The following is a 26,790-nucleotide window of genomic DNA, read 5'->3' as shown; positions in this document are numbered from 1 at the left end:
GTACAGCCTTGTCAGTCGCTGTTGTTTTCAACAATAGTCAACCTTCTTCATTTGACTTATGATGCAGTAGTGCAGGGGTGTCAAACTCTGGCCCGCGGGCCAAATTTGGCCCGCAGTGTAATTTTATTTGGCCCGCGAGGCAATACCAAATTATTATATTATTATTGTACTATAAAAGCTGACCCGCCCGTATTATACGGTGATCAATCAGGACAGGACCCAGAAACGCTCCTCTGTGGAAGTCGTCATAGCAACCTCAAGCTAGAGCTGTCTCCCAGCTACCCCTTCCCAAAAATGGAGAAAAGAAAGGCAGAATTTATTAACCTGTTGAAAAAGTTTATTTTTATATTTAAATCAGTAGGATGCAAATAGAAAAGAGGCATACGATTTTTATTTCATTTTTCTTTAATAAATTAATGACATTGATGTGTTTTTTATTTGAAATTTGATTTTGCATGTCTGCACTATTTAGTTATATATTGTATGTTTATAAGCATTGCTGGTGTCCTATTTAATGTTAAAGCAAAACATGTTTGGTATATATTAAAAGGTTTATTTGTTCAATGTTGGCCCGCGATTTTATTCAAGTTTTAAATTTTGGCCCATTGTGTGTTTGAGTTTGACACCCCTGCAGTAGTGGATCAGTAACTCAGCAGTTGACACTGAATAACTAGTGAATTAGTTCATTGGTTGGTGGTTCGATCCCCGACCATGGCAGCTACATGTTGAAGTATCCTTGAGCAAGATACTGAATCCCAAATTCAGATGCTGCATTCATCGGTGTCTGAATGAATTCCCAAAGGTGCAGGTGGCACCAGTGTGCCCTGGTAGCCTCTGCCACCAGTATGAATATGTGTGTGAATGAGTGAATGAGCGTAGTGTATATCTTTGGATAAAATCGCTATATAAGTGCACCCCAGTGATGCAATATGTATAATAAATGCATCATTGAAAATTAGCTTGGAAAACATTGGGCCTGATTTTGAGGGGTTGTGCAGTTCCCCGTGTAACCCTTTTAGACTCACCACTGCGGGACATAGACAGAGGGACTTGAAATCAATAGTTTGATATTTTGGGAAATATGCTTTTTTGCTGTCTTAGTGATGACATTAATACTAGTGGCAGGTCTGTAGGCTACATATGAAGGCGCAGCCGGTATTCGGTTAGCTTAGCATGAAGGCTGGAAATGTAGGACAGCTTTAATAACTCTGTGCAGAAGAAGCAAAGTGCCTACTATTATTGAATTGCTGCCATGTAAATGGCTGATTAGATATTTGTGTTAACGAGCAAAGAACAGGTGTACCCTAATAAAGTGGCCTGTGAGTGTATCTAAACTGTTGGTTTGACCTGAACAAAAATCCAAACTGTTATAGAAATATACCGGCACATAACCCCCTATCAAACTGAAATTTTTTTTTGTTTATATTAAATCTTCCTTTAAGACTTCAAAACATTGATTGTATAAGTCTGGGCAGACCTGGATTTAAACTGCAACTTGACTGGTTTGTGCAGGCATACAATGTGATGCAGTTTTTAATCTGTCCATTGCAAGTCCCCCAACTTCATGGAAATGCAATACTACTACCTTTTCAGTGTAAAGGCAGTCCAAACTTAGAAGCTGCCATTCTGAAAAATCCCCTTTCAGTTCACTTCCTCTTCACTTGAGCTAAAAAACTGGCAAGTTGCTGTTGCAAATTACATCTTCAGTAACCCTCGGCTTAATGCAACAAGGGGCAAACCTACACTAGATGATAAGTCTCTTGTGTGTGTGGCATATAAATCACACAGAGAATCAGTGTAGCATCTGAAGGCTTGAGAGAATCCCTTGTATCTCCTCCAGGGTTTGTCCATCTGTTTGACTTTAAAATTAAAATGCTGCAGGGCTTTGAAACATATGGTGAATGCACACACACACTCGCACACACACAAGTACACACACACACACAAAACACTCTCAACACACTCCCGATCACAGACTGCTGGTGTGGACAGACAGCTCTGAGGGGGAAGCTGACTAAGCAGCGACAGCTCTACACTCAGCCAACCGTCATGTCATCTCTCATGGGCCCAGCAAGCCATAACAACAGCCTGCAGGGTCCATATCTGAACAGCTACTGTAGGTTTTTAGAACTAGGGGTTATGTGAAAATAGGCCTTCAAGCCAAAAAACATATTTAGACTCAGGGATTTAAGCAAAACTTGGCTGTGGTTCGGATCTGTATAGTTTTAATTATAGACCAGTATGTCATACATTTACTGCATGTGCCAGTCCTGTTCCTCTGGCCTGCTTTTAGTCAGCTGAACTCAGACTGTATACAAAGATGGATGACATGACGGCACCCCAAAAGTGAAGACAAAGCATCTTGATTGCCTGCTGGAGGCTGGCTGCAGTATGGGTAAAACCCCCGATCCCTCCATGTCAGCAGACAGGACATGGGCCAGACTAAAAAAATGATGTACACATGCTATAAAAATGAATTGTGACGTCATGATTGACGGCTATTGAGTGGCTTGTAATTGTGGGTTAGGTGTGTGGAGGGGGGGGGGGGACACACACACAAGCTGCAACTCTCATGGCTGAAAAGTGAAGCAACGTGGCTGTGAGAGCGTTTGTCCAGTAACCGGAAGGTTGGTGGTTCGATCCCCGACCATGGCAGCTACATGTCGAGGTATCCTTGAGGAAGATACTGAACCCCAAATTGCTCCTGATGCTGCGTTCATCAGTGTGTGAATGAATTCTTAGTTTTGGATAAAAACGCTATGTAAGTGCACTCCATTTACCAAGTGCCAAAACTGCAATTCCTCAACTGGCCACTTGAGGCCGGCTCCAAAAGGATGACAAACCTCATGACTACCATGTTAAAATGTTAAAATATGCCGCATAAACAAACATATTTACATCCTGGTAAAGAAAATGGTTTGGGTCTCTATAGCAAGTTCTCTGACAACTGTAAGGGGTTGAATTTTTATATAACTCACCTGCTTAATTTATATTAAGGCTTAAAGTTATGCATAATTAAAGGAGCAGCTGCTTTGAGTGACAGGCGGTTGCTGTCACAGGTGGCTTGCTGCTGTATTCAGCCCACTTCAGCTCAATCACGCTCTACCTCTTTGCCCCACTTTTTGAATTTGCTGAGGGAGTAAAGAGGAGTCAGCAGTGCCAAGGTGGCAGTGTGACCTATACAGTCTATGGCCGGACTCCGATGGAGCAGCTCCAACCCCCATTACTACTGCCCAGACTCTGGCTCCAAATGATGTCTCCAGCACAAGATGGCAGCGCCCGTAGCCGAGATATTTCAAAAAGGGTCACTTTACTACATGATCCTTTACTAAACTTAGGCCCCGTTCACACGAGGACGGTCTGAACAGAAGACGCAAAAGTGGCGTCTCGTCTTCACTTTTTATTCCTCGTTTAGACGAGCGTTTTCGGGAGGAAATCTGCTGCATACGGTGATGCAAAAAGTGTGTGAAATTCGATTGTATGCAGCCAGGCGGCATCACTTAAAGCCATAAGAGCATCTTTGGGCATGCAGAAGTTTTCACGCCACACATTTCCATCAGCTACTCCTTCCACAAAGTTCTCCACCATCACTAGATCTCCCAGGTCTCGTTCACAGCCGTCTGGCTCGCCTCCGACCAATTGCTGCATCCAGAATGTGATGGAGGTAATTCCAGATCCTTCTCTGTTCACTAATACTATCTCTACATATCCTGTACATTTGGTGGAAAGACTCCTGTAAGTTTATTAGAGCTGCCAGAGCAGCTTGAAGGTCCGACGCATGGAAATAATCCCACGTTTGTTTATTTTCCTGTACTGGAGCATGTATGTGACGTAAACACATACGTGACGTGAGCAGATCAGATCAGATCAGAGTTTTGCGTCTTGTCAGTGTAGACGACACGCTACGGAGGAGAGGATTAACTTTTCCACTTTGGAAGGTGGTTTCAGATTTTAGCGTCTTTAAGCCCCCAAAACGCCGTCACCGTCTAAACGAAAGGCACTTCCGATAAAATATTTTGTCGCTTTCGTGTGAACGGGGCCTTAAACAAGTACTTTTGGTGCCTCAGCTTAATCAAACTGTCATGTATTCAGTCATGTAACAGGTGTGTAGACCTACATTGATCATTTTGGCTTTACTTCCATCTTTATATACAGTCTAGGCTTGGGCCGATGATTGATTCAATTGACAATGGTTTGACTCAAGATGAGCAGAACAACTGTGTTGTACCAGTAGTGTTTCGATGTCAGTGTAGGCTCTCTGAGAAATCTGAGATGTAAACAGTGACATAATGACATGGCTCTCTAGCTTGTCGGAAAGAAAATAGGTTCTGAGAAGATTTGACTATTGGAAATGCTTAGGGGGGTCGATGGGGTGATTTTTGTTTTGTTTTGTTTTTGAGTTTTGCACACAATTATCCAGCTCTAATACAGTCTACGGCTGAGATCAATGAGCTCATTTTATCGGGCGTCTTCTCGCCGAGCTAGACACATGTTTCATGACAGGAAGTGCCCTTATGACCTCTCTGTTGTAGTCAGAAGGATTCTTTGCAGCTCACTAACAGAACAGTCTATTGTAGGTCAGAGACAGACATCATGTTAGTCATACAAACTTGTGGACATGTCTCATCCTGTCCTATTTTTGGCCACTTCCTTAATGTGAGCAGAAGGAACGGGTTTGCTTTTGGTCTTATTAAATCCTGTATTTCTCTCCTGCTGTTCTCCATTTTGTTTCCAGGCAACTGGAACAGCTCATTAGCTTGATGTAGCATGTTGTCAGTGAAGAAACGAAGCAAAATAAGGTGCAGTTCCAACACATTTTGTAGTTTGTTTTAGGTGTATTCCATATGTGTTTAGGCTGTTATGAGTTCTCCACCACCCTGCTGTGCTCTGATGAATTGAGTTCCCTGCTGACTGTGAGATTCTCATCCAGGCACTGAGTGTGACACTGACTGACGGCTCAGTTGATGCGATGCTGCTGATCCTCTGATCCAAGCTGTAACAGGAAAACAGCTGGTGTAACACTTTTGCATAAAACATAGAAATGCCACAGTATTTTAATGTGATTCAAAATAAGATTTGTTGCACAAAAAGGAATCAACCTCATCATTTCAAAAGGTAACTGCTGTTGAAATTGTGGCATTTTGTGCGAGTTAAATGAATGCCTCTTTGTCATATGAATTGGAGCTCTTACAGTGTCAGATGGCCTTTTCAAACACACCTGCATGGGTTTTCAGGCTTTTCTCTAATTGGCTCCTAAATGTCATTTTCCAAAGAGGTTGTATGGTCACCGTGGCTGCAGGCTTCGATAACACATCACTGTTTTATTAGGAAATGGGTTTGTGCCCAGCAGATTTCCTCTGGTCTTGGCGGGGGTTTAAATACTCAATAACACACCACTTGTACTGCTCTATTTGGGATATAAAGCCACCACAATGAAGGCCTTTGATGAATAGGGAAGTTGGGGAGAGTACAGAGCAAGTGAGTGTGCACACGTGAGGGAAAGTGGGCATGATTATACGTGTGTGTGTGTGTGTGTGTGTGTGTGTGTGTGTGTGTGTGTGTGTGTGTGTTTCATATTGCTTTATAATCAGCATCTGGCTTGTTAAAGAGGATCATTCAGGAAGCCTGATCTGGACCCCGCTCCTGTTAATGACAGTGTCAGTGATGCTTAGGCCAGGATTACTACTCCACAGGTTTATAGGGGTGTTGGCTTAACAAGAGTTGACACACATATAAGCGCACACACATATGCAGGTTCTGGCACCAGCATAGAGCTGACTGTTTTCCAGTGGAATGATTTGGCCTGCTTTGTAGACCTCCCAAACCCTCCTCTCCATCCTCTTCCCTCTGTCCTCGTCCTGCCGGAGGGGGACAAAGAGCAGCTTGTTTCTGGTGCTGTGACCTACTTCAACCCAGAAAAGACAGAACCAGACAGAACTGATTAGGGGAAAAGAAAAAAAGGACTGCATCCACCCATCCATCCATCCATCCATCCTGCCAGCCAGCCAGCCATCTATTTTCTACCACTTAAACGGGTCTGGGTTAGGACTGTAGCTATCTGACAAACAAACCTTAAACTTAGATTTGCTATCTCTTGTCATCAATGTTATCACCCCATGATAAGGTTCTGTTTGCAGAAGAAAACACGGATGAAGGAAGGTTTACATGGGGCAGATAAACTCACTATTATTAAGGCTGTTATGCTTTTCGAATTATCATTATTATCTTTATTTTATTTTTTTCTGATTTTCAAGTTGCCTATCAATTTAGGTATAAGTATGTCTTTGTAAGAGTATTGTGATAGAGTTTTAATGCTTTTGCAAGGATGTGATTTTGATTTTATTTATATTATTATTATTATTATTATTTTTTAACCATTTCTTTCTTTTTATGTTTTGATGAATAGACTTGACATGTTTACAAGATGTAGAGCAACATGTATGTGCTTTTTTGTTTTTCTTCAAATAAAACGTTTAATATCAAAAACTTAGATATGCTTAAAGATCTCAAAGCCTTAAGTAGCAGATGTATTTAAGTTTAAAAGTTCAGTTTATAGCTCCAGAAAGAGACAAAAGATATATATAGAAATGCATATTAATACAACATTCCAGTCTATAATGTAACATGTATAGAATCTAATGGATGGATTGGCCCCATTGTCATTGATACCTGATCCAGCTATTTGGGTATTGGCCAGTATCAGTATTGGTGCATCCCAATTAAATTATATTATGCCACTTTAAGACTATTATTCTTGGAGCCTTTGTAAATATATATATTATCAGGTTCCTATCAGCATAAGCGCAATACGATGGAAGGGTAACATTATGTACATTTTCTTCAGGGGTAATTCTCTCAATTACCCCTGCAGGTGAAACTGCCTTCTAGCAGGTGGAATGGCATAGCCACAGGACAAATCGTGAGAATTTCCCATCTCACAGTTTTACTGGAGAACGTGTTTGATAATTTAATGCATAAACTTTCACAACAATAGTTCAGTCAATAGGTCTACTGTGCACTTGCCTTGTAAAAAGACATTCAGGACTTTTTCCTGTTAGGCGTGCAGTGTGAGCTTTTTGTTTATTTTTAAAGTAAATACCAAAACACACATTCCTTTTGTTAGAAATTCAACCAAACATGAGCAACGGTTCATACTGTCTTTAATAAATACACCCTCAGTACTGCTGAGACATTTTTAAAGTGCTTTCACCACTGCTGCATGCACACAGATGCTCAAAATAACCACAGGGGCAATGTGTAAACCACAGTTTGCGCCCACAAACTACCTCTGTGTTCCTTTGTACGCCTTCTCTGCGGGGAATAAGGGAGGGGCGGCAGGTGGGAGACAGAAGAGGAGTGTGTTTTATCTTTTGACTGGTATTGTTTCAGTTGCAGATACTCCGTCTCAACTTTCAGTTCTCATAGTAATATGTAGAATCTGATGCATTATTCATGCACACAAAAATCCTTTTAATGAAGGATTTAACTGAATTGTTATGATTCACTTCAATAGATATTTATTGTCCCTGTGGGCATTTGATTTGCAGCAAAGATTTGAATCAGTACAAAAACAACTCATCGTTCATAACAGCACAATAGAAGCAGCTTCAAATTAAAAATGTTGTAGAAAAAGTATCAGGCAGATAATCAGGAGGGATTGAAAAGCAGGCTGGAGGGAAAAAAAGAAAAATCACTTCACTGTGATAATGATAAGGACAATACAAAATCTTTTATAATTTGTAGTGATTGTGTTTGAGCTGCACAAAGTAGCAATTTAAAAGAAATGACAGTATTTTGCCAGGCATGCCTAACATTATGGATGCTGTCACTCTTGCAGTAAATCTGGTAAGGTGCAGACATAAAAATGCTAATTAAGAAATGATCCAAAATCTGGTATTATTCACATTTAAGCATTGCTGCTCCATCTGTAACTAAGCAAAGAGAGCTGCAGCGTGGCTTAAGTTCTGTTGTGAGGCAACACTACTTCAAAAGATCTAGTTAATCTCCCACATAAAGAGATGCTGGAAATTGAAAATGTTGCTGGATGTTGAGATTGTTGAACAACAGATAAATCCATGAAAATTACATGTGCATAGTAAATGAGTTATAAATAACATTGGATTGCCTTTCTAAGATTAAAAAAGAACTCAAAGATGAGACTGGACTGAGGAAAAGATACAGATATTATTCTTAAATTACTTAAATCGATCTTCCCAAAATAATATAGTGGTGGATTTTGTGGTGACATGAGCAATTACTTGCTCTTGCACACCTTGTAGATGGCTGCTTTTCATTTGTATGTCTTAAGGTCAAACAGATGGTGCTTTCCGGGGTAAACACACATTGCACAGGCTGAAAGGGTGTTACCTTCTCAGTGGAACTGCAGTTAACTGTCACTGCAGGGTGGCTGCATCCTCATCTGAAGGCTTGACTCCATATTGTGACATGCCATTTGTTTGGTTGAAAAGTGTATTTGAAAAGAATTTTAGAAACATGTGAATATCAAAGTGTTGATGTTAACCTGTAATTTAAAAAAAATCTGTAAGTCATTTTGGGAGATGCGTTTAATACTTTTCTTGCCGAACTTTAGAAAAGATCGACACCCCTCTTAAATCTCTGTGTCAATGCTTGAGCCAGGAGATGGTTAGCTTAGCTTAGTTAAATCTGAAGACTGAACGTAGATGGAAACGGCGACTAAAAAAATAAGACGCACACATTGCATGGCTTTTATAGGAAAGGCTGCCATAATAAAATGCATTTTGATGATCTGTTTAGCCTTTACTTCTAAAGTTATCTGTATAATTATGTAGTTGGATATTATTTCTAGCCTACATGATTCTAGTAACATATTAATCCAGTAATTGTTTTACACATTCATGAGTTGTTTTTTTTAGTCAGTTATAAAAACTACAGCATCACCTCAATATTGCAATTGGTTATGGGTATTTAAATTAGCAGAGTCTGCGCCCCATACGGACTCTCCGGAAATGTGCAGAAAGTCCACTGGACGTTCCTTGCAGGCTGGATGTTTTGTAGATTTGGACATTTAAATTCAGCCAATTTTTAATTTCTCATACTGAGGCAGCTTCAGGTCACACTATTCTTCAAGTCATCAGTCAATAATAACACAATTTTCATCAGCAGTATCTTTTAACAGGATACAGTCAGTTCACGTTATCCAGGTTCTCAATTAGCAGACGTTTTCTGAGTCGGTCTGAACAGACTGTAATTGTATCGAACAGTTGAAAGTGGAGTGCAAGCTGCTGTGTAAGCAGTCGTATTCTATGACTTAATTGTGAGTGCGGGATGTGGCTCCATTTCCATTTAGCAAAGTTTGTAGCAATAGCCCGTCATTGATCTGAACATAAGGAAATTCCAGCCAGGCTCTTCCTTATTTCATGCAGAAGTGTTTGAGACAGTAAAGCAAATGTAATGTAATGCGTACACTACAGGTCAAAAGTTTTAGAACACCCCAATTTTTCCAGTTTTTTATTGAAATTCAAGCAGTTCAAGTCAAATGAACAGCTTGAAAGGGTACAAAGGTAAGTGATGAACTGCCAGAGGTAAATAAAAAAAGGTAAGCTTAACCAAAACTGGAAAATAATGTACATTTCAGAATTATACAAGTAGGCCTTTTTCAGGGAACAAGAAATGAGTTAACAACTTAACTCTATGGAGTCTTGGGCTATTTTGTCCATTTTTGAATTATTTTCATGTCTTTGTAAGTCATTTTGTGTCTTTTTTGGTCATTTTGTGTCTTTTTTTTTGTCATTTTATGTCTTTTTTGGTCATTTTGTGTCTTTTTTGGTCATTTTGTGTCTTTTTTTGGTCATTTTGTGTCTTTTTTTAGTCCTTTAGTACAACATAAAATGTGATTTTGAATCTTTTTTTTACTTTCAAAACAGTACACTGAGACAGTAAACTGCATCATTTTCAATTAAATTCTGGAAAAGTTGGTGTGTTCTAAAACTTTTGACCAGTAGTGTAGTACAGGCTGGTTGGGTGGTCTGTAATGTCCTACTGTTGCTTTGACCGGCATAGCCATCCATCATCATACTCTATGTCTCTTGTCCCACAGGTCAGGGTCAGGCTGGTATTTATAGTGGGCCTAGATGCCTCAGTCTGTCTCTGGTATGTGTGGGCAGCCGAGCTGAGAGGCACCTGTGTGCAGCGTTGTTCTACTGTTGCACCTGCGTGCGCGCTTCTAGTGTGATTTAATTTTACACTTGTGTGCGCGCTGAAGCGCTCCAAATGAATACAGGCAAGGGCCTTCTGTTGTCTAGCATGAAGCCAGAGGGGAGTAAAGTGTAAGTGCACGTGTCCTGATTTTTTTTTTCTCCTTCTGGTGGAAGGAAAGAGAGGGATTCATCATCTCTGTGACTGTCTGTCAGCTTGTGTCACAATGAAAGGCCATCTCTCTTACAACAGAACATGAAAGGCTGTCACTTCATGTCGGCGCACGCTTACAGAGTAGTAACCGAAGGCTGTTCCTTACAAAAGAGATTGTTTTTTACTTGTTTGTTTTCAAAACATTACATTTAGACTTATTATTATGTGCAGAATCTCTTTGTCCAACAGCTGACATTTAATTTTCTCTCATGTGTCCTCCTTGTCTGTCTTATCTTGTTGAGCTGGTGTGCACCTCACATTTATCTCCACCTCTCGCTCTTTCTCTCATGTTTGGAAGACGAGCTGTGGCATGTTAGGAATTCATATCAGCCGGCGTGCACCTTGCAACACATCAGATACAGAGGGAAGAAATTAAAGGAATGAGGGTAGGGAGACGCGAAAAAGGAGGTCAGAGAACACAGGTAAACTTGCTGCACAGACAGAACCGTGCGGCTGATATTCATCCTGTTAGCTTCACTTTGGTGTCAGCGTATATCTCAGGAAATGCCTTGGCATTTATGAACCTCACAGATAAAGCCTGCTCTGTGTACCAGCCCTTGAGAAGAAAATGCTGGGAGTGTACTCACCCGTGACTCAACAGCACCCCCTGCAGGCTGTGTTTTGTTTCATTACATTTGATAGGACTCATTCCCTGAAATGAACCAGCTAAATAAACAAGAGACGTGTTGAGGAGTAGACAGCATTGATTCTCTCTATGCAGTGGTCAGCACTGATCGGGCCTCCAGCAGTGTGTCAAGCAAGCAGGATGTCTTGTCAGGGATAATGGAAGCTTGCTTCTGTTAAAGTCCAGCACTTATGTTCATCAAACCTCAGAGAGTAAAAGAAGTCGTGCTCCGGGACCTGATTATATTTAAATTTTAAGTAGATTTTTGACCACACAAGGTTGCAATTCAAGTGCTGATCTAGCATCTGCCCTTCCCTTTGCTATTACATACTTGACTCTTCAAATGGTTTCCTCTCCATGCCCTCATTTTCCCACATCCCTCTCCCTTCATTTCTAATTTTCCTGTCTTTTTCATCCCTTCTTCGGCCCACTCCAGTCCCCTTTTTATCTCTTTCTCTCTCTCTTTCCTGTAATGAGCCCCATGCGGAGCAACGTTCGTGTAATTAAAATGCACACCATTCATCTGGGAGGAAGGGAGTCTCCTTAATCTGCGTCAACCCACATTTTAGCCTCTGAGGATTTGCTGGCTGCTTCACGCGTGCGCATCCACACACACACACACACACACACACACACACACACACACACACACACACACACACACACTTCCGAGTTACACTCACTATCTCTCTCGACACTCCCACTGCCATTCCTCATTGTTTGAGCCCAGCTGTGCCCTGCCATGTCACATTTAATGTTGTGGACATGGAAGCTAACAGAATGCTGGTGTTTGTCGTTGTTCATAGAGGGCCGACTGCGTTTGATTAATGTCAGCGGTTTGTTAGATCTGGATAAAGGCAGGAGTAGAAAGAACTGTCTCAGGAACTTGGGTCTCTTAGGGTTTTATATAGCTTAATTCTGATGACACATCAAACAGTACTTTCATCCCATATAAAAAATAATTGAGGAACTGATCCATCTTTTATGCATTTCTCAAAAATATATTCTAAAATATGCTCAAATAAAGTTATCTCCAAAAGTTCGTGCCTCTCCTTACAAAGGATGGTTCAGGGAGGCTCATTTATTAAGATTGAGCACTTGGTGTCTGATGAGTTCCTTATTTTACTGTAGTTCCATTTTTGGTCACTGGGGAACCAGTCTCTGCTCTGCACTAGAGTCTCTGTGTCACGGTATGTTCCTTTGGCAGGGGAGGCCGACACACCTCTATGTGTTTGTGTAGTTTGTGGATGGGTCAGAGCATGCCTAGCGTGAACAGTGAACAGTGAACTAAAGCAACCCTGAAGCTGCTCGTTTCTCTAGTTTATGCTTAGCCTTTATCTTGTGAATTATAACACTGTAAATGCCAGCCAGCTATGTTGAGGGTTATAAGCTGCTGATTTCAATGAACTCTCTTATACATGTTGGTATACAGATCTCCCACAAACCACTAGAACATGTATTTCTTATAGCCTCGGGGTTTGTGTTTCAGCGTAACTCTATTTTGGAGCAGCAGATTCTTTATAACCAGGGTTAAAGCCAGTTCATCTCCAGAGCAAAGTTGATTAACATCTCTTGTGTAAACCATCTGGACTAACATCTGTTGACTGAGGTCTCCACCAGCTGCAGTAAAACTTTCTTCTGACATCAGCAGCAGATATGTACTTAGGCCTTTAGTTATGCTCACAGTTTATTTATGCAGTATTTCAGAGAAGTATCTGATTAAATCTAAATGATGTTTTGGCCTGTCTTTACTTCATTTTAGATGAATGTCTGGACTTGTGTAAATTTGTAAACCCTAATTAAGATTAGGGAGAGCTGTGCAGATTAAAACCCACCTTTTTTGTTGGGTAATGTTGTAATGACCAAAATCAGCTGCATCGTGGGAAATGTTGTAAACAAGAAGTCTTAACCTCCGTTTTTTAAACACAGGAAAACCTCATAGAATAAGTTCACAATCATGCTGACTTCCCCTTCTATACTGGACCAGAAGCAGAGCAGAGAGGCTGAGTGCACCTGTCTGTTGGTAGGTTTTATCATGCACCATACTTGGTATAATTCATAAAGATTGACAGTTGTGTTGTTCTGCCCTTTTACTTCTATGGTTGTGTTTTTTTGCTACTACTAAAACGTACACACAGAGCTGGCTGCAGTAGTGTAAACAGTGGGCTGTGCTGTGTCCTTAATGAAGCTCTGTGGAATGTGCTTGGGCTTCTGAACGGAGACTCGGCTGTGAAACCCAGTCAACTGGCATGTTAGCCTTGCTAACCATGCTAATGCTAAGTTGGGCCAAGTGGATCTGGTATTAATCTGGCTCCGCTTCTGCCGTGTCTCCTCTCAGTCTGGGAAACATTGCAGTGCAAGTTACTCCTGGAACTTGTGTTTCTACTTGTTGTTCTTTCACTTGTGCGCTTCATCAGAGATTTTCTTTAATTTTTATGTTCCTCCACTGCTTTTCCTTTGAATGTTTCTTATGTCGAGAGTATGAGAAGCCTTCTGTTTTTATGCCCCTAAACTGTGGAACTCACTGCCTCCGGATATTGAAATGGCAAACTCCCTTGGTATTTTTAAAAGGAAATTAAAGACCTAGGTTTATAATATGGCTTTTAATTTGGAGTAATGTTGCATCGTTAGTTTTTAAGTTTTAATCCTTGGTTTTCATTTATATTTACACCTGGTGTAAATTTTGTTTTATTCTATTCTATTGACTTTTATTGATTGATTTTTAACATTTTATTGGCGTTGTTGTCACTTTTAGTCTCGCTGAATTTCTTATTGATATGAAAGGTGCTACGTGAAATAAATAAAAAAGCTACTTTTAGGTTATGCTCCAATAGATTTGTTGACCGTAAGATATTTGCCTTCTTGTACTGCCATTGGCCTCTCTGCAAATAACATGATTGTTAATTTTGTGGGACAAAATGTTGGTAACGTTGGATATTGGTCGGAGAAAACAGTGCTTGACAGCAGTTTTATTATTTTTTATAATTATGTCTTTGTTTCCTTGGCACAAAAGGGGGTAATAAAAAACAAACAAACATAAACAACAGCAAAAAATAGCATTGATATTGGCATTGTCTATTGCCCAAATGTTTTCTTAAAAACATCCAGTGGAGAATCAGTGCGTACATAGTTACTGATGCCACCTAGCATTATTTTTCAGGTTAAAATGTACAAATGCAAAGTAATTTTTATTATTTTTATTATATTATATTGTATATAAATGTATGTTATATATATTATATATTTTTTCTTGATATGTATCGGGTTATGAGACTTTGCTGTTTTCCCCTCTGGCTCGGGCCTCCTGGACTCAATCTCTGGCCCTTTTCATGTCATATGAGCGGACAATTGGGGGCATTTTGTTGGACCGACATGTTTTTGTGCACATTTTCTTTTTACGTTAAAGATTTAGTGGCTGGCTGGCTGTCTGTTGCTTCTGTTTTGTTTTATCTGTTTGTTTACTTTTATTTTATTATTTTTTTTCTCTGTTGGGTTTTTTCTATGTTTCTTGTACTGTATGTGTCTGTATATATATGTGCCAAAACTTTGCATAAATAAAATTTACAAAAAAAAAAAAAATGTACAAATGCACACTGTAAAAAAAAATCTGTTTAATTCACGGTAAAATACCGGCAGCTGTGGTTGCCAGAACATCACCATAAAAAATACAGTGAGCGTATGTAAATGTAAATATCAGCAAAAACTGTAATTTATACAGAATAATCCCATTACTTTTAGAAAAATTGTGTCATCATGGTATTTCTCCATTAACTTTACATGGAAATGTTATGTTTTTACAGCAAAACTGTGTGTTTTCTACAGTTTATGGCGGTAGAATTTAAAGTTTTATACTACTCTTTGATTTACAGTAATTAAAAGTATCTACTGCGGTGATGTACAATGTTTAATTTTACAACCTATTTCTGATGCAATTAGACAGTTATTTACTGTAATTTCCACAAACATTTTTTACAGTGCACTTGGTCTGATGAAACTGTGTGAGCGATATCATATGATTATATCTTAACACGTAACATGTAACTGGTAAAAGTCAGCGTGAGTCATGAGTAACCTAAGCAGTGAGTCGAGTGTGAAGGAGGGGCGGATTGCACCTTTATATACCTTTTGTGATACCACTCCCTTAGTTGGGCATGCCTCTGTTGATAAGAGCTCTGCTTACTCTCAACTCTCCACACAACGATCTCCTTCACCTGCTGTAACGTGCTCAGCCCGCCAGTCATTTACGTGAGTAGTATCTCTTCCTGGAGCTTTCAGGCAGCTAGGTTGGAGTTGGCATAGCAGTGTGTGTATGTGTGTGTGTGTGTGTGTGTGTGTGTGAGTGACCTGCAGCTATTAATTTTAACCCGTCCTACCCTGGCCCTCTCCTCTGCTCTCAGTTGCACCCCACTCTCCTCCTCCTCCTCCTCGTCTCTTGCTCTCTTTTGCTGATGGTAGAGTTAAGAAAGGCAGTTCCTGCCTGGCAGACAGTCTGTTTAGGTTGCCTTCTTCCTTCTTCACTTCTTCTTCTTTCTCTGCATTATCTCCTCTTCACTTCCCTGGGTGTAACGTCTTGTCGTTTTTTTAAGGTATGTCCCATCTCCATGTAACCGTGTTAGCTTTGGTTGTGTGTTTTTTGCACCACTGCTTCATTTTACGATGGAACTTTGGAATAGTTCATGTTTGGACCAGCCAGACTAACAATACTGCAGTATAATGTTTAGAATATTAAAAACCTTACAAAGAAGTGCACTTTGAATCATTTTCACTATGCCTCTCTGCAGTTGGGAATAAAACTTGATTGTACTACATTTGCTGTTTCTAACTATGGTTAATTTGGTTTTGTCTAGAATCTGGCATTAGTTCCTGAACTCCAATTTGACAACGCCATTATCTTTAAAAGCCTCAACTGTATAATGGTATACTTAGATAATATGTAAAGACGCTTAAACATACATTTTGCACAAATAGTTTATTCACATAGGACTGTTCTTGTCAGAGTAAGGTTGTTAAATTTAGGTTTTTATTTTTTTTAGGACTTGTGAAATTCTGCAAGAGAAACTAAACACTGCTGTGGTGAGTGAGTGTGCTAAAATAAGCGTAGGTATTCAGTAATACAGTCTGCACTCTTCATTAAATCTCCTATAATGTTATGTGTCCTTCTACCTGCTGGTTAGGACTGCTAAATTAGTAGTTGTTTTCTTGGCCAGTGTTCCTGTCAGAATGCCAAATAACCCCCTCATGCAGTGATGGTTGTTGTCATGTAGATGGTGAATATAAGTGTGTATACCTGGTTGCAGACTTGACAGCAACTCATAGATTTAGGACATGTCAAGACTCCAGGCAGATGAGGGTCAATGAGTAACCAAAGGAGTGGCCATGACAGTGTGCATGATTCAACTTTTACAACTCCACCTTCCTCTGATGTCAGTGCACACGGGCTTATGACCGATTACGAAAGACGCTGTAATTATTTTTCCTGTATGTATGCAAACAGAACCTGCTTGTGACGAGTTTTGTGGTGCTATTCTGTCCTTTCACACAACACGGTCTAAAAATATAAAATAGCTTCAGGCCTGTAATGAGAAAAATCTTTGTTTTGCATTTCCACAGATGCTTTGTTGGCGGACCTCGAGTCCTCAACATCCCACATTGCCAAGCGTCCGCTCTTCCTGTCTGACGAGACCGCCTACTCCTTCCCTGTTGGGGGTCAGACCGAGCAAGACCTCAGCTCTCCACCCCAAGTCCCGCCCACTCCCTCTGAGCTAAACGGACTTGATGAAACAGAGGTACATTCTCACATAGATGTTATTGTGTATGCCTTATGATTAAGTGAGTGAAAAAGACTGTTTAATTTGCTCATCAATAAAAGTGTGAATTTGTGAATGATCTTCTGAATGCTCTTTAATGATGTCACTTCTTCTCCTCAGTCCTTCAGCTCAGCTCAGAGAAGTCCCTGGTCTCGAGATAGTAGCAGTCCAACTCAACCCATTGGTGAAGAAGACCACGTTTACAGGTGGGACTTGGAATTATGGTAGTTGGATCAAATATTTCTGAAGAGACCTTCTCCCCAAAAGTGAGGAAACTCCTTGGGAATATAGAAAACTTTAATTGGCATGAAATGATTTACATTTACATTTAGTCATTTAGCAGCTAGTGATTTTGCTAGTGACAATTCTTTGAGGAGTAGAATTATCGTGTGGTGCTAGGAAAGAAGATGCTCTCTGAAGGTCTTCAGGAGTTTTTTAAAGGTAGAGAGGGATGCCCCTGCTCTGGTAGGAACTGGTAGTGTGTTCCACCAGCGGGGAACAAGAAGTGCAAAGAGTCTGGATTGCCTTGGACCAACGGGGGGCAGAGCCAGGCGCCGTTCATTAGAAGAGTGCAACGGTCGTGAGGTAGCATATGTCTGAATCAGGGCGTTCAGGTAGGTAGGAGCACTACCGGAGACAACTTTGTAGGCAGCATTAGAGATCTGAATTTGATGCGGGCTGCAACAGGTAGCCAGTGGAGCTCAATGAGCAGCGGAAATTATATTTTGCTAAACATAGAGAGGACATTAATAAGGGGAACATAGTGTATCTATTTGACACACAGAGACAAAAGATGAGACTAGAAATCTCCCTTTTAATTTTGACTTTTGACTCATGGGTGAGTCAGAGACGCTCTCCAAATGATGTAGGAGTCAAAATATAGAAGCGCTCTCAGTCCACAGCTCTGTTGATTATAAATATTGGTTCTTCTCTTCACTCTGCACAGTTTCCCTAATAAGCAGAAGAGTAGTGAGTCATCAGCTGCCATGAACTCATCTTTGGGCAGCAACCTGTCTGAGCTGGACCGCTTGCTGCTGGAGCTCAACGCTGTCCAGCAAAGCACCCCTGCCTTCCAAACAGAAGGTACATAAAGAGATTTATTTACATTTTTATAAAATGCTCTCTTACATTTCTCAGATGTCACACAATTTAAATTTAGCACTGTTGTGTTTGTGGTATTCGCAGGGGTATTTCCTCTTTGCACTGTATTTTAGTGTTATGATATATGATAAACTATGCACTGTGGGTACATGAAATAAAATAATTTCGCTTTTTTTCTGTTATAGAGGAAGCAGCTCCCCCGCTGCCCGCCAGCAGCATCATCCACCATGTCCAGGAGAATGGAGTCTCCACTGCGGGCAAGACTGCTCCACCTGTAATGGAGAAGCCCAAACGCAGTGTGGTAACTCGGGGAATAGAGGATGTACGACCAAGTGTAGAGAGCCTTCTGGATGAACTGGAAAGTTCTGTGCCCTCACCCATGTAAGTGACACATTCTAATTAAAGCGCCGTAGAAATGACACCACTGATTTAAAACGGCTATCTGATATGATGTGGTATCATATCAGGTAGCCGTTTTAAATCGGTGCTAAAACACGTTACTAATACTCAAATTTAATGTGGAAAGGCCACACATTTAGTTGATTGTGCTCCTTCCGTATTTAGTCCCACACCGCTGGCTGTATCAGACGAACAAACAGATGGACAAGAGGAAACACCAGCACAGCAGCAAGCCAGAATGTCTGCTTCCTCTGCCACACGAGAGCTAGATGAGCTAATGGCTTCCCTGTCTGACTTCAAAGTCCAGAGCAATGTGAGTACGGTAGTGGGTAGATTTTGGGTCATGGGGGTTTGCATACTGGATGGATGATGTCTATTTTTGGCACTGTGCAACTCTCAGGGACTAGGCTGCAGATTTTAAGGGGGTTTGCACGACCAGGATCTAGAGTCAGACTAATTTTATTCAGTGTCTTTTCTATTTTTGTGGTTTGGTTTTAGAATAGACATTTTGAGGGTTGCTTGCTGTTTAGTTAGACCCCAGTTAAAATGTTTGCTATTAGTCTTGGTGATATATTTAACATGATATGTTCTTTTTCATAAAAGCTAAAAACTCAGTTCTTGAAATTCTCAAAAAATCTTGTTGCAAATGTGATATTGTGTCACAGCCAGTAAAGGCATGGGACACATGACAGGCCTTGGATTTATTTTGACCCTGAGAGTCGACAGTTTGGTTACTGATGATGGATTGATGGATATTAAGGTCATATTCAATATTGCTCTACTCTTTATTGTAATTGTAATGTGAAAAAAAAAAAAAAAAAAAAACATTTGCGACTCCCCGTCACTGTCCATCTTCAAAAAACCCTCAAAACTCACCTCTTCAAATTCGCCAAAACCGCTGACTTTTTTTTCTTTTTCTTTTTTTCCCATTTATTTATTTATTCCCTGTTAAGCGTCTTTGAGTGTTTAGAAAAGCGCTATATAATGCAATGTATTATTATTATTATTATTATTATTATTAATAAAACTCTACACAACATGCATGCGTTAGACATAATATTTTAAAGTTGAGGTTATGGGTTCACAGATAATGTGATTTCTTCTTACAACAGCACTGAATTCACCATTAACTTTTCAACTGAACATTTTATAAGGTTGTATGTGGCATCACTGTAATCACTGACCATCAAAACATGGGGGCAAACCTCATCAGTTCTGTGTTATCATGTTTGGTTCAGGAGACATGATAAAAAAATTCATCATTTAGTTATGGCTGCCATGGCAAGGCATTTTTGCTGTGGCTCCATTTCTGAAAATATTAAGGCCCCCTGAACTGTACAAATGTTTCAAGCTTTTATGAAAAAGTGAACATAGTTTTCACATCTCAGCTGGACTTAATGTTTCAATGGCATACATGTGGTGGCTGGTGCTTTGATTTCCTTTAACTGAAGAAAGAGATATCTAATTTGAACCCTGTAAAACCTGTTTTTTTCCCCTTCTAAATATGTAAGAAGCAACCAGTTCATGACAGCCAGCTTTTAATATCAAATTTACTGAGTTGTTGTAACACTTGACCAAAATAATCATGGACTAGATGGCATGTAGATTTTCTTTTGCTTTAGTTGTTTGGCAATTTTGTTGAAAGCATTCATAGAGGAAATTGTGGGGTTGACACAGCAAACATAATTATGTTGACAACATAACATAATGCAGTCCAATGCATTTCCCACTCAGGGCCATTAATGCATGGCAATAAATGTTATCTTTGTGAAGATTACATTTTTGTGACTGCGTCGAGGAAGTGTTAATTCTAGTCATTATTTATTTAATGTTTATTTTCGTTAGATTTTTGAAACTTTTACTTGAAGACAGTTGAGTGAACTCTGCCCCGGCTTGGTCGGTTTTGAGTGTGAAACAACTTTTCTGTTCATTTCCTTCATTCTCAATGTGTTTCCCGTTTTCCCTCTCTTTTCTCTGCACTGTTTTATGTGTTGTCTTTGTTTGTACATTGTGATCATGACATCATTGGGCATGGTTCAGTCTGGCTCTCAGTTATCTGTTAATGAGGAAGCTGTAGACCCTACATTGGTAGCTGGTTCCACAGAAACGGCCCCATTTATAAATCCTAATATTGGTTCAGTGGATACTCTTCTACCTTCCAGTTACACTACTCCCTCCTGTACCCCTCTTCCGTTGGAACTCCATATAGATGAAGATGGTAGTTCAGCCCTTACATCTTCAGCTGTTTCTACTGTAGTTGCATCATCAAAGAGCCTTCAGTACTCCAAGATCCAACAGATAGATGATGGTGGCAGTGTCACCTCCGAGATCTCTCACGTGGAAAGCCTCAGTATCTCTAGTACCACAGAGCCTGCTAGTCAAACTGAAGTCAACACAAGTCCAACACAAATGTCAATCACTAAAGTATCTGCTAGTGAAGTCTCAAGTCCACTTGGGAAGAGTTTAAGTCCAGTACCCGCTGCCAAGAGATTTAGTCCAGTACTTGTTTCCAAGAGCCCTAGTCCTGTTACTGTGTCTATAAACCCCAGTCCTATTCTTAGAGCCAAGAGTCCGAGTCCACCTGATCTTAAATGCTCCAATTTAAGTCAGTCTAAGAACCCAAGTCCAGTCCCTAAAAGCTACAGTCCAATTCCTATTAGTCATAGTCAAGAAGTGACTGCAAAGGCTGCTAGTCCAGTCACAGATACAAAGATTTCAAGTCCAGTTCCAAAACACTCCAGTCCAGTTACAATCCCTAGTATCTCTAGTCCTGTTACCATCCCAAAGAGTGGTAGTCCCGAAACAGTTCCCAAGAGTGCTAGTCCAGTGTCGATTCCAAGACTCTCAAGTCCAGTTCCAAAGATTTCAAGTCCTGTGACTGTCCCTTATATCTGTAGTTCCCCAAGTGTACCCAAGAGTTATAGTCCTGAAACACTGCCAATGACTGCTAGCCCATTAACACTCCCAAGGCTTTCAAGTCCTGTGACAGTTCCAAAGAGTGGAACTGTAGTTCCTAAAAGTCCTGCCCCAGTCATTAGAAAAACTTACACAGTTCCAGGCACCAGCAGTCCCAGAGCTTCACCAGTTCCACTTGGCACTGTACCATCAAATAACTTGTCTTCCCCTCCTACGGAAAGGCGAGGGGGTGAATTTCTGGATTTAACATGGCCATGTCGGGAGCCTTTATTAGATGATGCTTTAGACAAACTCTTAGCCCCTGACTCCACCCAACTAAGTAAGAACCAGCCACCTGCTTCCATTATGCCTGGAGATGAAGACAGATCTTGGGAGGAAGAAGATGGAATTTACCCCGAACTCAGCCGAGAGGGAACCCTGACTCCCATGACTGAGTCCAGCTGGATTGATGAGTGTTTCACCCCCTCCACCTGCCCCGGGACACCAGATGCAACGATGGAACTTCCCACACAGCAGCCCTCTGCTGTGGAGCGGCTTTCTGCTTCTGGCCAAGTAGGACGCTCAACTTGACACTCCCAAAATAAGCTGCTGGCAAAATATCTAGAGAACTTGAGTACCCCATGTGGTCTTTGTATCATTTGGCCATGTGGCCTAAGATATTAATTAACTCAGACAATATTGGCACAATAGCTGTGTTAAATAATTGTTTAAGAAGAGTGTAATTACTTGCAGAAATAAGCTTATTTTGGGAGAGCAGCTCCCGCAAATACTCTGGGAGCAAAAACACAGTGTCTTGATGAAGAAAAATTCCTCCATCTATGGTGTGATGCATGTGGTGTCATTGCACAGCAATTACAAAATGGCTTGAGGGAGAAATCTCCCCGTAGAGACTATTTGTGGCCGATGTCGAAAGCTTTGCAGAAAGGATGTTTCCGCACGCCCCTACTTGCTTCAGTAGACATTGCTGTGTGAGTCACAGGGCCTGGCCTGTCATGTATGCAATCAGTGGATGATGCAAAAAAATCTGTTTTTAATCACTGATGGTGTCAATACAAAGACAGTTGGGTGGATATGTTTCTTATTTTCTAATGCATTTAGGTATTAAGAACATGCACATGTACTTAAAACACATACAGCACATTCTTTGCTTCTGTGATGTTTGGCCTTGCTTTGGCACATGCATACTTATGTGCAAGCATTTCGTAATAGACCTGTGTTGTCTTGACCTCAGCTACCCAGCATGCCGTGCCACAGAAACCTCAGTAGTGTCATGTAGATTTGACAGTAGAGAATTAATTTGAATGGAATGGAAGGCTTTGCTTTGCTTCTGCAGGCCAATTTGTTTGGAAAAATGAGTGCCTCTCAAAAGCTCGATGTTTTGGAGCCAATGCTTGAACATGTTTGCCGCTTGAATGACATTTCGTTTGCCGGTGCCGTCCTGCTTGCGTTTGTAACCCCAACATGGACCTTCTGGTGAATGGCACAACCACACCTCCATATATCATCCACTTTCCAGCTCAAGTCGGTCATCCGCCGCACCAAAGAGACCTGCAATGTTCATCCAATGTTCAGGGAGGGAATGTTGCGACGTAAAATGGGACCGGTCATTGTGAATAAAAGCAACTCACAAGACCGACTCATTGAAGAGCTGCAGGGGAAACTTGGAATTGGTCGAGTGGAGCGCAAGCGTAAGCAACAGCCAGACGATTGGATGACAGAAGGAGTCATTGTCATGTCCAACCCACATCGAACACGGGAAGAAAGGGTCCAGCCATCTGTGGATAAGGTAGACATTAGAGGCACACAGGAGGAATCAGTGCTACTCCGTGCAACAGACCACAGTAAACCATTTATTGGAATTGATATGTCCCTTTGATGGTTTAGCTAATGTTAGTTTGGCCTATGGTCAATACATTAACTGGCAAATGTATAAAAAAGAGGAAAAAAAGGAAAGATGTTTCATCATATTCCCATAAAAATTGTATTTGCCTCTGACAATCACTTTAAACATATCAGTTTGTCGTGTCAATTTTATTTCAACTACCATTTCCTTTTCCTCATTCTGACCCCTTGTTTGTTGGTTTGCTTTCCTCTTTTTGCTGTTTCCTTTTCCCTTCTTTCCCTCAGATCATCATCCCTCCTGAATCACCTCTCCCACAGAGAAAAGTCCTCCCCCCTCCGCAATCCCTCCCAGCACCCAAAAAGCCACCCCCAGTCAAGCAGACACCTCCGCCACTACCACCTCCCCCTCCCCCTCCGACCCCTCCCCCTCCTCGAGAACCAACACCTCCACCCCCAAAGGAACCTACTCCTCCACCTAGGGAGCCCACGCCTCCCCCTGTCCAGCTTCCTCCATCACCTAGTCCCCCTCCCAAGCCAGTCACGCCACCTCCACCTCCCAAGGTCTTTGTATCAGTGGGTTGTCAGACCGAGTATGACCCTATCTTCCCACCAATGCAGGCACGCATCACCTTTCTCCATCTTCCTTCTCTACCTTCCTGTAAACCTAAAGTTGTTTCACTCGAGCATGTTTGCAGGTCATTTGGCTCAAACCCCAGCAGTTGCACATCGGTATTTATGTGAGCTTTGGCGCTATTTTCTACCCATGGTGTCCATTCTTGCCAGGTTGCAACAGGTAACCTCTTTAGAGCTTTGTCTGAAATCCAGTCAGTCCAGGTTACGAGGGGTGCTGACATTCAGGCTAGAGAGACTGAGCCCCTTTTCTAATTCTGACATCTGACGGCGCCAAGGGCTGTGTGTTCAGAGTGGAGAGAGAGTTTAAGAGCTTAGAGGCAAGAAGAGTGTAACCCCCCATGTTCCCATTACACTAACTGTCCAGCCATGGGCAGGAATGGTAGGCTCGCAGTGCAACTGAAACCTAACCTGCCACATGACAGCACAGTTACCAACACAATTATAGCAGCTCTCACAGGACTTCCGTCAACAGGTCCCACTTGGTTAGTTACCAGAATGTTGAAGTTGAATGTACCATCACCTCTTTTAGAAGAGATCGTTGTCTTTATTAGCGTATTTTTGGTGAGGACTTGTAGAGCAGAAGATTGAAATGAATGTAGAGTGTAATTGCACTCAGTGAGATGTCTGGCTGTTTTATTTGTGTTAGAGAATACATGGAGCAGAGATGCTATTTTCTCTCTCGGAGGAATGTAAGAGTCATGAAGCTCCAATAACCACACCATCTGAGAAGGGCTGTGTTTGCTTACATTACAGTAGCTAGACACACATTCACACACGCACAATATTGATATTACAGGGTCATCATCAAAGCCTGCAGATGTGGATTAAGGGTGATGAAAACATATTTTGTCCTGGCTGATATGTCCATAGTTTAACTTGGTATTTTCTTCTAACCCCCATTTAGTTTGTTCACTTGTTGTTCTACCAGCAAGGTATAAACTATTTAATGAACACTTACTAAGGCAGTTATTTTCAAAAGGAACACATTTTTACTCGATTCTGATTTAATATTGCATTTATGTAATTATTTAACCACACCTTAGTTTGAGAAAGTAAACCACTGTCCGAGTGCTCCATACCAGCTGCTTTCTGTATGAAATTTGAGCAACTACAAGTGAAGGCTTCCCCAGAGAATTAATAGTACCTGTGAATGTGGATTGTGATGTGGAATGATTGTATTTCTTTGCTGTGTTTGGGTCGTTTCTGGGTGTCCAGCTTTGGGCACGCAACCACGAAAAAGGCAGGTTTGTGCCACAAAAAAATGCAAAAATAACAAGGCGAAACAAAGCAGACAAAGCTTGTTCCAAAATGATAACCAAGAGTGTTGTATTTACAAAAAGAATGTGACAATTATGACATACTGCATAGTATGCCTTTAACAAAATTGAAAAATAATGAATGTCCGTAATAGGTTATTCCTTTGCACGAGCTACACCGTTCCATCAAGTTTCATGAAAACCAGGCCAATAGTTGCCAATGTAATCCTGCTGACAGACAAAAAAACCCTCCTTGGTGGAAGTAACTACATTGAGTTTACAAAATTATGTAATATGAAAAGGAGGTAAGTCCAAAAACGTATCATCTAATATGAGAACGGTATTGTGAAGCTAATTTGGTCTTTCATCTCCGTCAGATCCAGTCCCAGGGAAAGACTTCTCCCACTGGTCCCCCCAAACCTGCCAACAAGCTGGACAACATGCTGGGAAGCCTTCAGTCCGACCTCAACAGATTAGGAGTCCAGACGGTGGCTAAAGGCGTCTGCGGAGCCTGCAAGAAACCCATTGTTGGCCAGGTGAGGATAACACTGAAAAATACACTTACAAGTCAGTACACATTGAAGAATTCAGTTGTGGCACTTAACCAAGTTGGAGGCTATGCAGTGTTGGCTTGGGTTCATCATATTTCAAAGCTTGCTGATTGCTTAAGGTCCAAGCGAGTCAATCTATCAATAATTCATCTCTTGTTTAATTGGCGGCCAATAAGTGGGGCAATAAAAAAACTTTTATTTCTTCTGTTAAAATAGGCACAAACATTTTATTTTCTGTGTCTCATGATCCAACTGGAATGGTCTGAGATTTTTTAAATATAATAAATATATAATTATTTATTTTTTAAACATTAAGTTATGAGCCCTGCATCTGCTGTTGTTTGCAATATATCCTTTGCTTCTTGTATGCAAGGCTGCAGCTGTTTTTCTCTCCTGAGCCATGTCTTTTCCCTCAGGAACTCATTTTAATTTAATGCACTGTGTCTCCCCACACCAGGTGGTGACTGCCATGGGCAGAACGTGGCACCCCGAGCACTTTGTGTGCACCCACTGCCAGGAGGAGATAGGCTCCAGGAACTTCTTTGAGCGTGAGGGGCAACCGTACTGTGAGAAAGACTACCACAGCCTGTTCTCACCGAGATGCCACTACTGTAATGGACCCATACTGGATGTTAGTAATGCATACATTAACACACACACGCACACACACACACACACACACAAGCATGTATATAATGGATGGGTGCATAATATTTATTTATTCATAACTTAATGGATTCAGGCCTTACTGGAAAAGTCACTACATGCTGGATATTGCCTTTATTTCTCAAGCAGACGCTGAGAGTTGATTGGTCAGACACACACACATGCACACACACTTAGAATCCTAGAGTAAGTCGAAGTGAAGGGACTTGTTTTGTGCACAGAGACTGACTATCTCGTCTGTCTTTCTCACTACATGCTTCTCTCGTCTCTCGCTTGTCAGCGCTCAGTCTTATCCTCATAGTGACACACTCCAGTCAAGTGTTTTGAGCCTTTGTTCACACACACATACACACACACACACACACACACACACAGACACACAGTGCCAGAGGTACCGTAAGGGAAGTAGACAGTGGACATTTAACCTGGGGAAAAGCCAACATGAGTCACTGCCAAGGTCTCCTGATTCACCACTCCTTTATTTCTGTCTCTCTGTCTCTCTGTCTTTAGTAAGTCATATTTGGATTTCCAGTTGTTTACATTCAACCCTGTTTTTTTGAGTTTTTACCAGGGTTGGAGGTGGGTAGGTTGTATCCTTCAGAGGT

General features: G+C 41.1%; 1 protein-coding gene across 1 annotated transcript in view; it reads left to right on the top strand.

The window, feature by feature from the left end:
- The window catches only part of LOC131968355 (paxillin-like), a 37,530-nt gene that overhangs the window by 4,550 nt on the left and 6,190 nt on the right, over positions 1-26,790 (top strand). The window contains exons 2-8 of the mRNA XM_059329185.1: positions 16,625-16,800; positions 16,942-17,027; positions 17,768-17,904; positions 18,108-18,303; positions 18,487-18,634; positions 25,346-25,504; positions 25,977-26,150. Coding sequence (XP_059185168.1) covers positions 16,625-16,800; positions 16,942-17,027; positions 17,768-17,904; positions 18,108-18,303; positions 18,487-18,634; positions 25,346-25,504; positions 25,977-26,150 — 1,076 coding nt within the window. The remainder of the gene's footprint in view (positions 1-16,624; positions 16,801-16,941; positions 17,028-17,767; positions 17,905-18,107; positions 18,304-18,486; positions 18,635-25,345; positions 25,505-25,976; positions 26,151-26,790) is intronic.

The sequence above is a fragment of the Centropristis striata genome, chromosome 3 (genome assembly GCF_030273125.1).
Source record: "Centropristis striata isolate RG_2023a ecotype Rhode Island chromosome 3, C.striata_1.0, whole genome shotgun sequence".
NCBI classification, from domain to species: domain Eukaryota; kingdom Metazoa; phylum Chordata; class Actinopteri; order Perciformes; family Serranidae; genus Centropristis; species Centropristis striata.
This window is presented reverse-complemented; position numbering and strand designations above follow the sequence as displayed.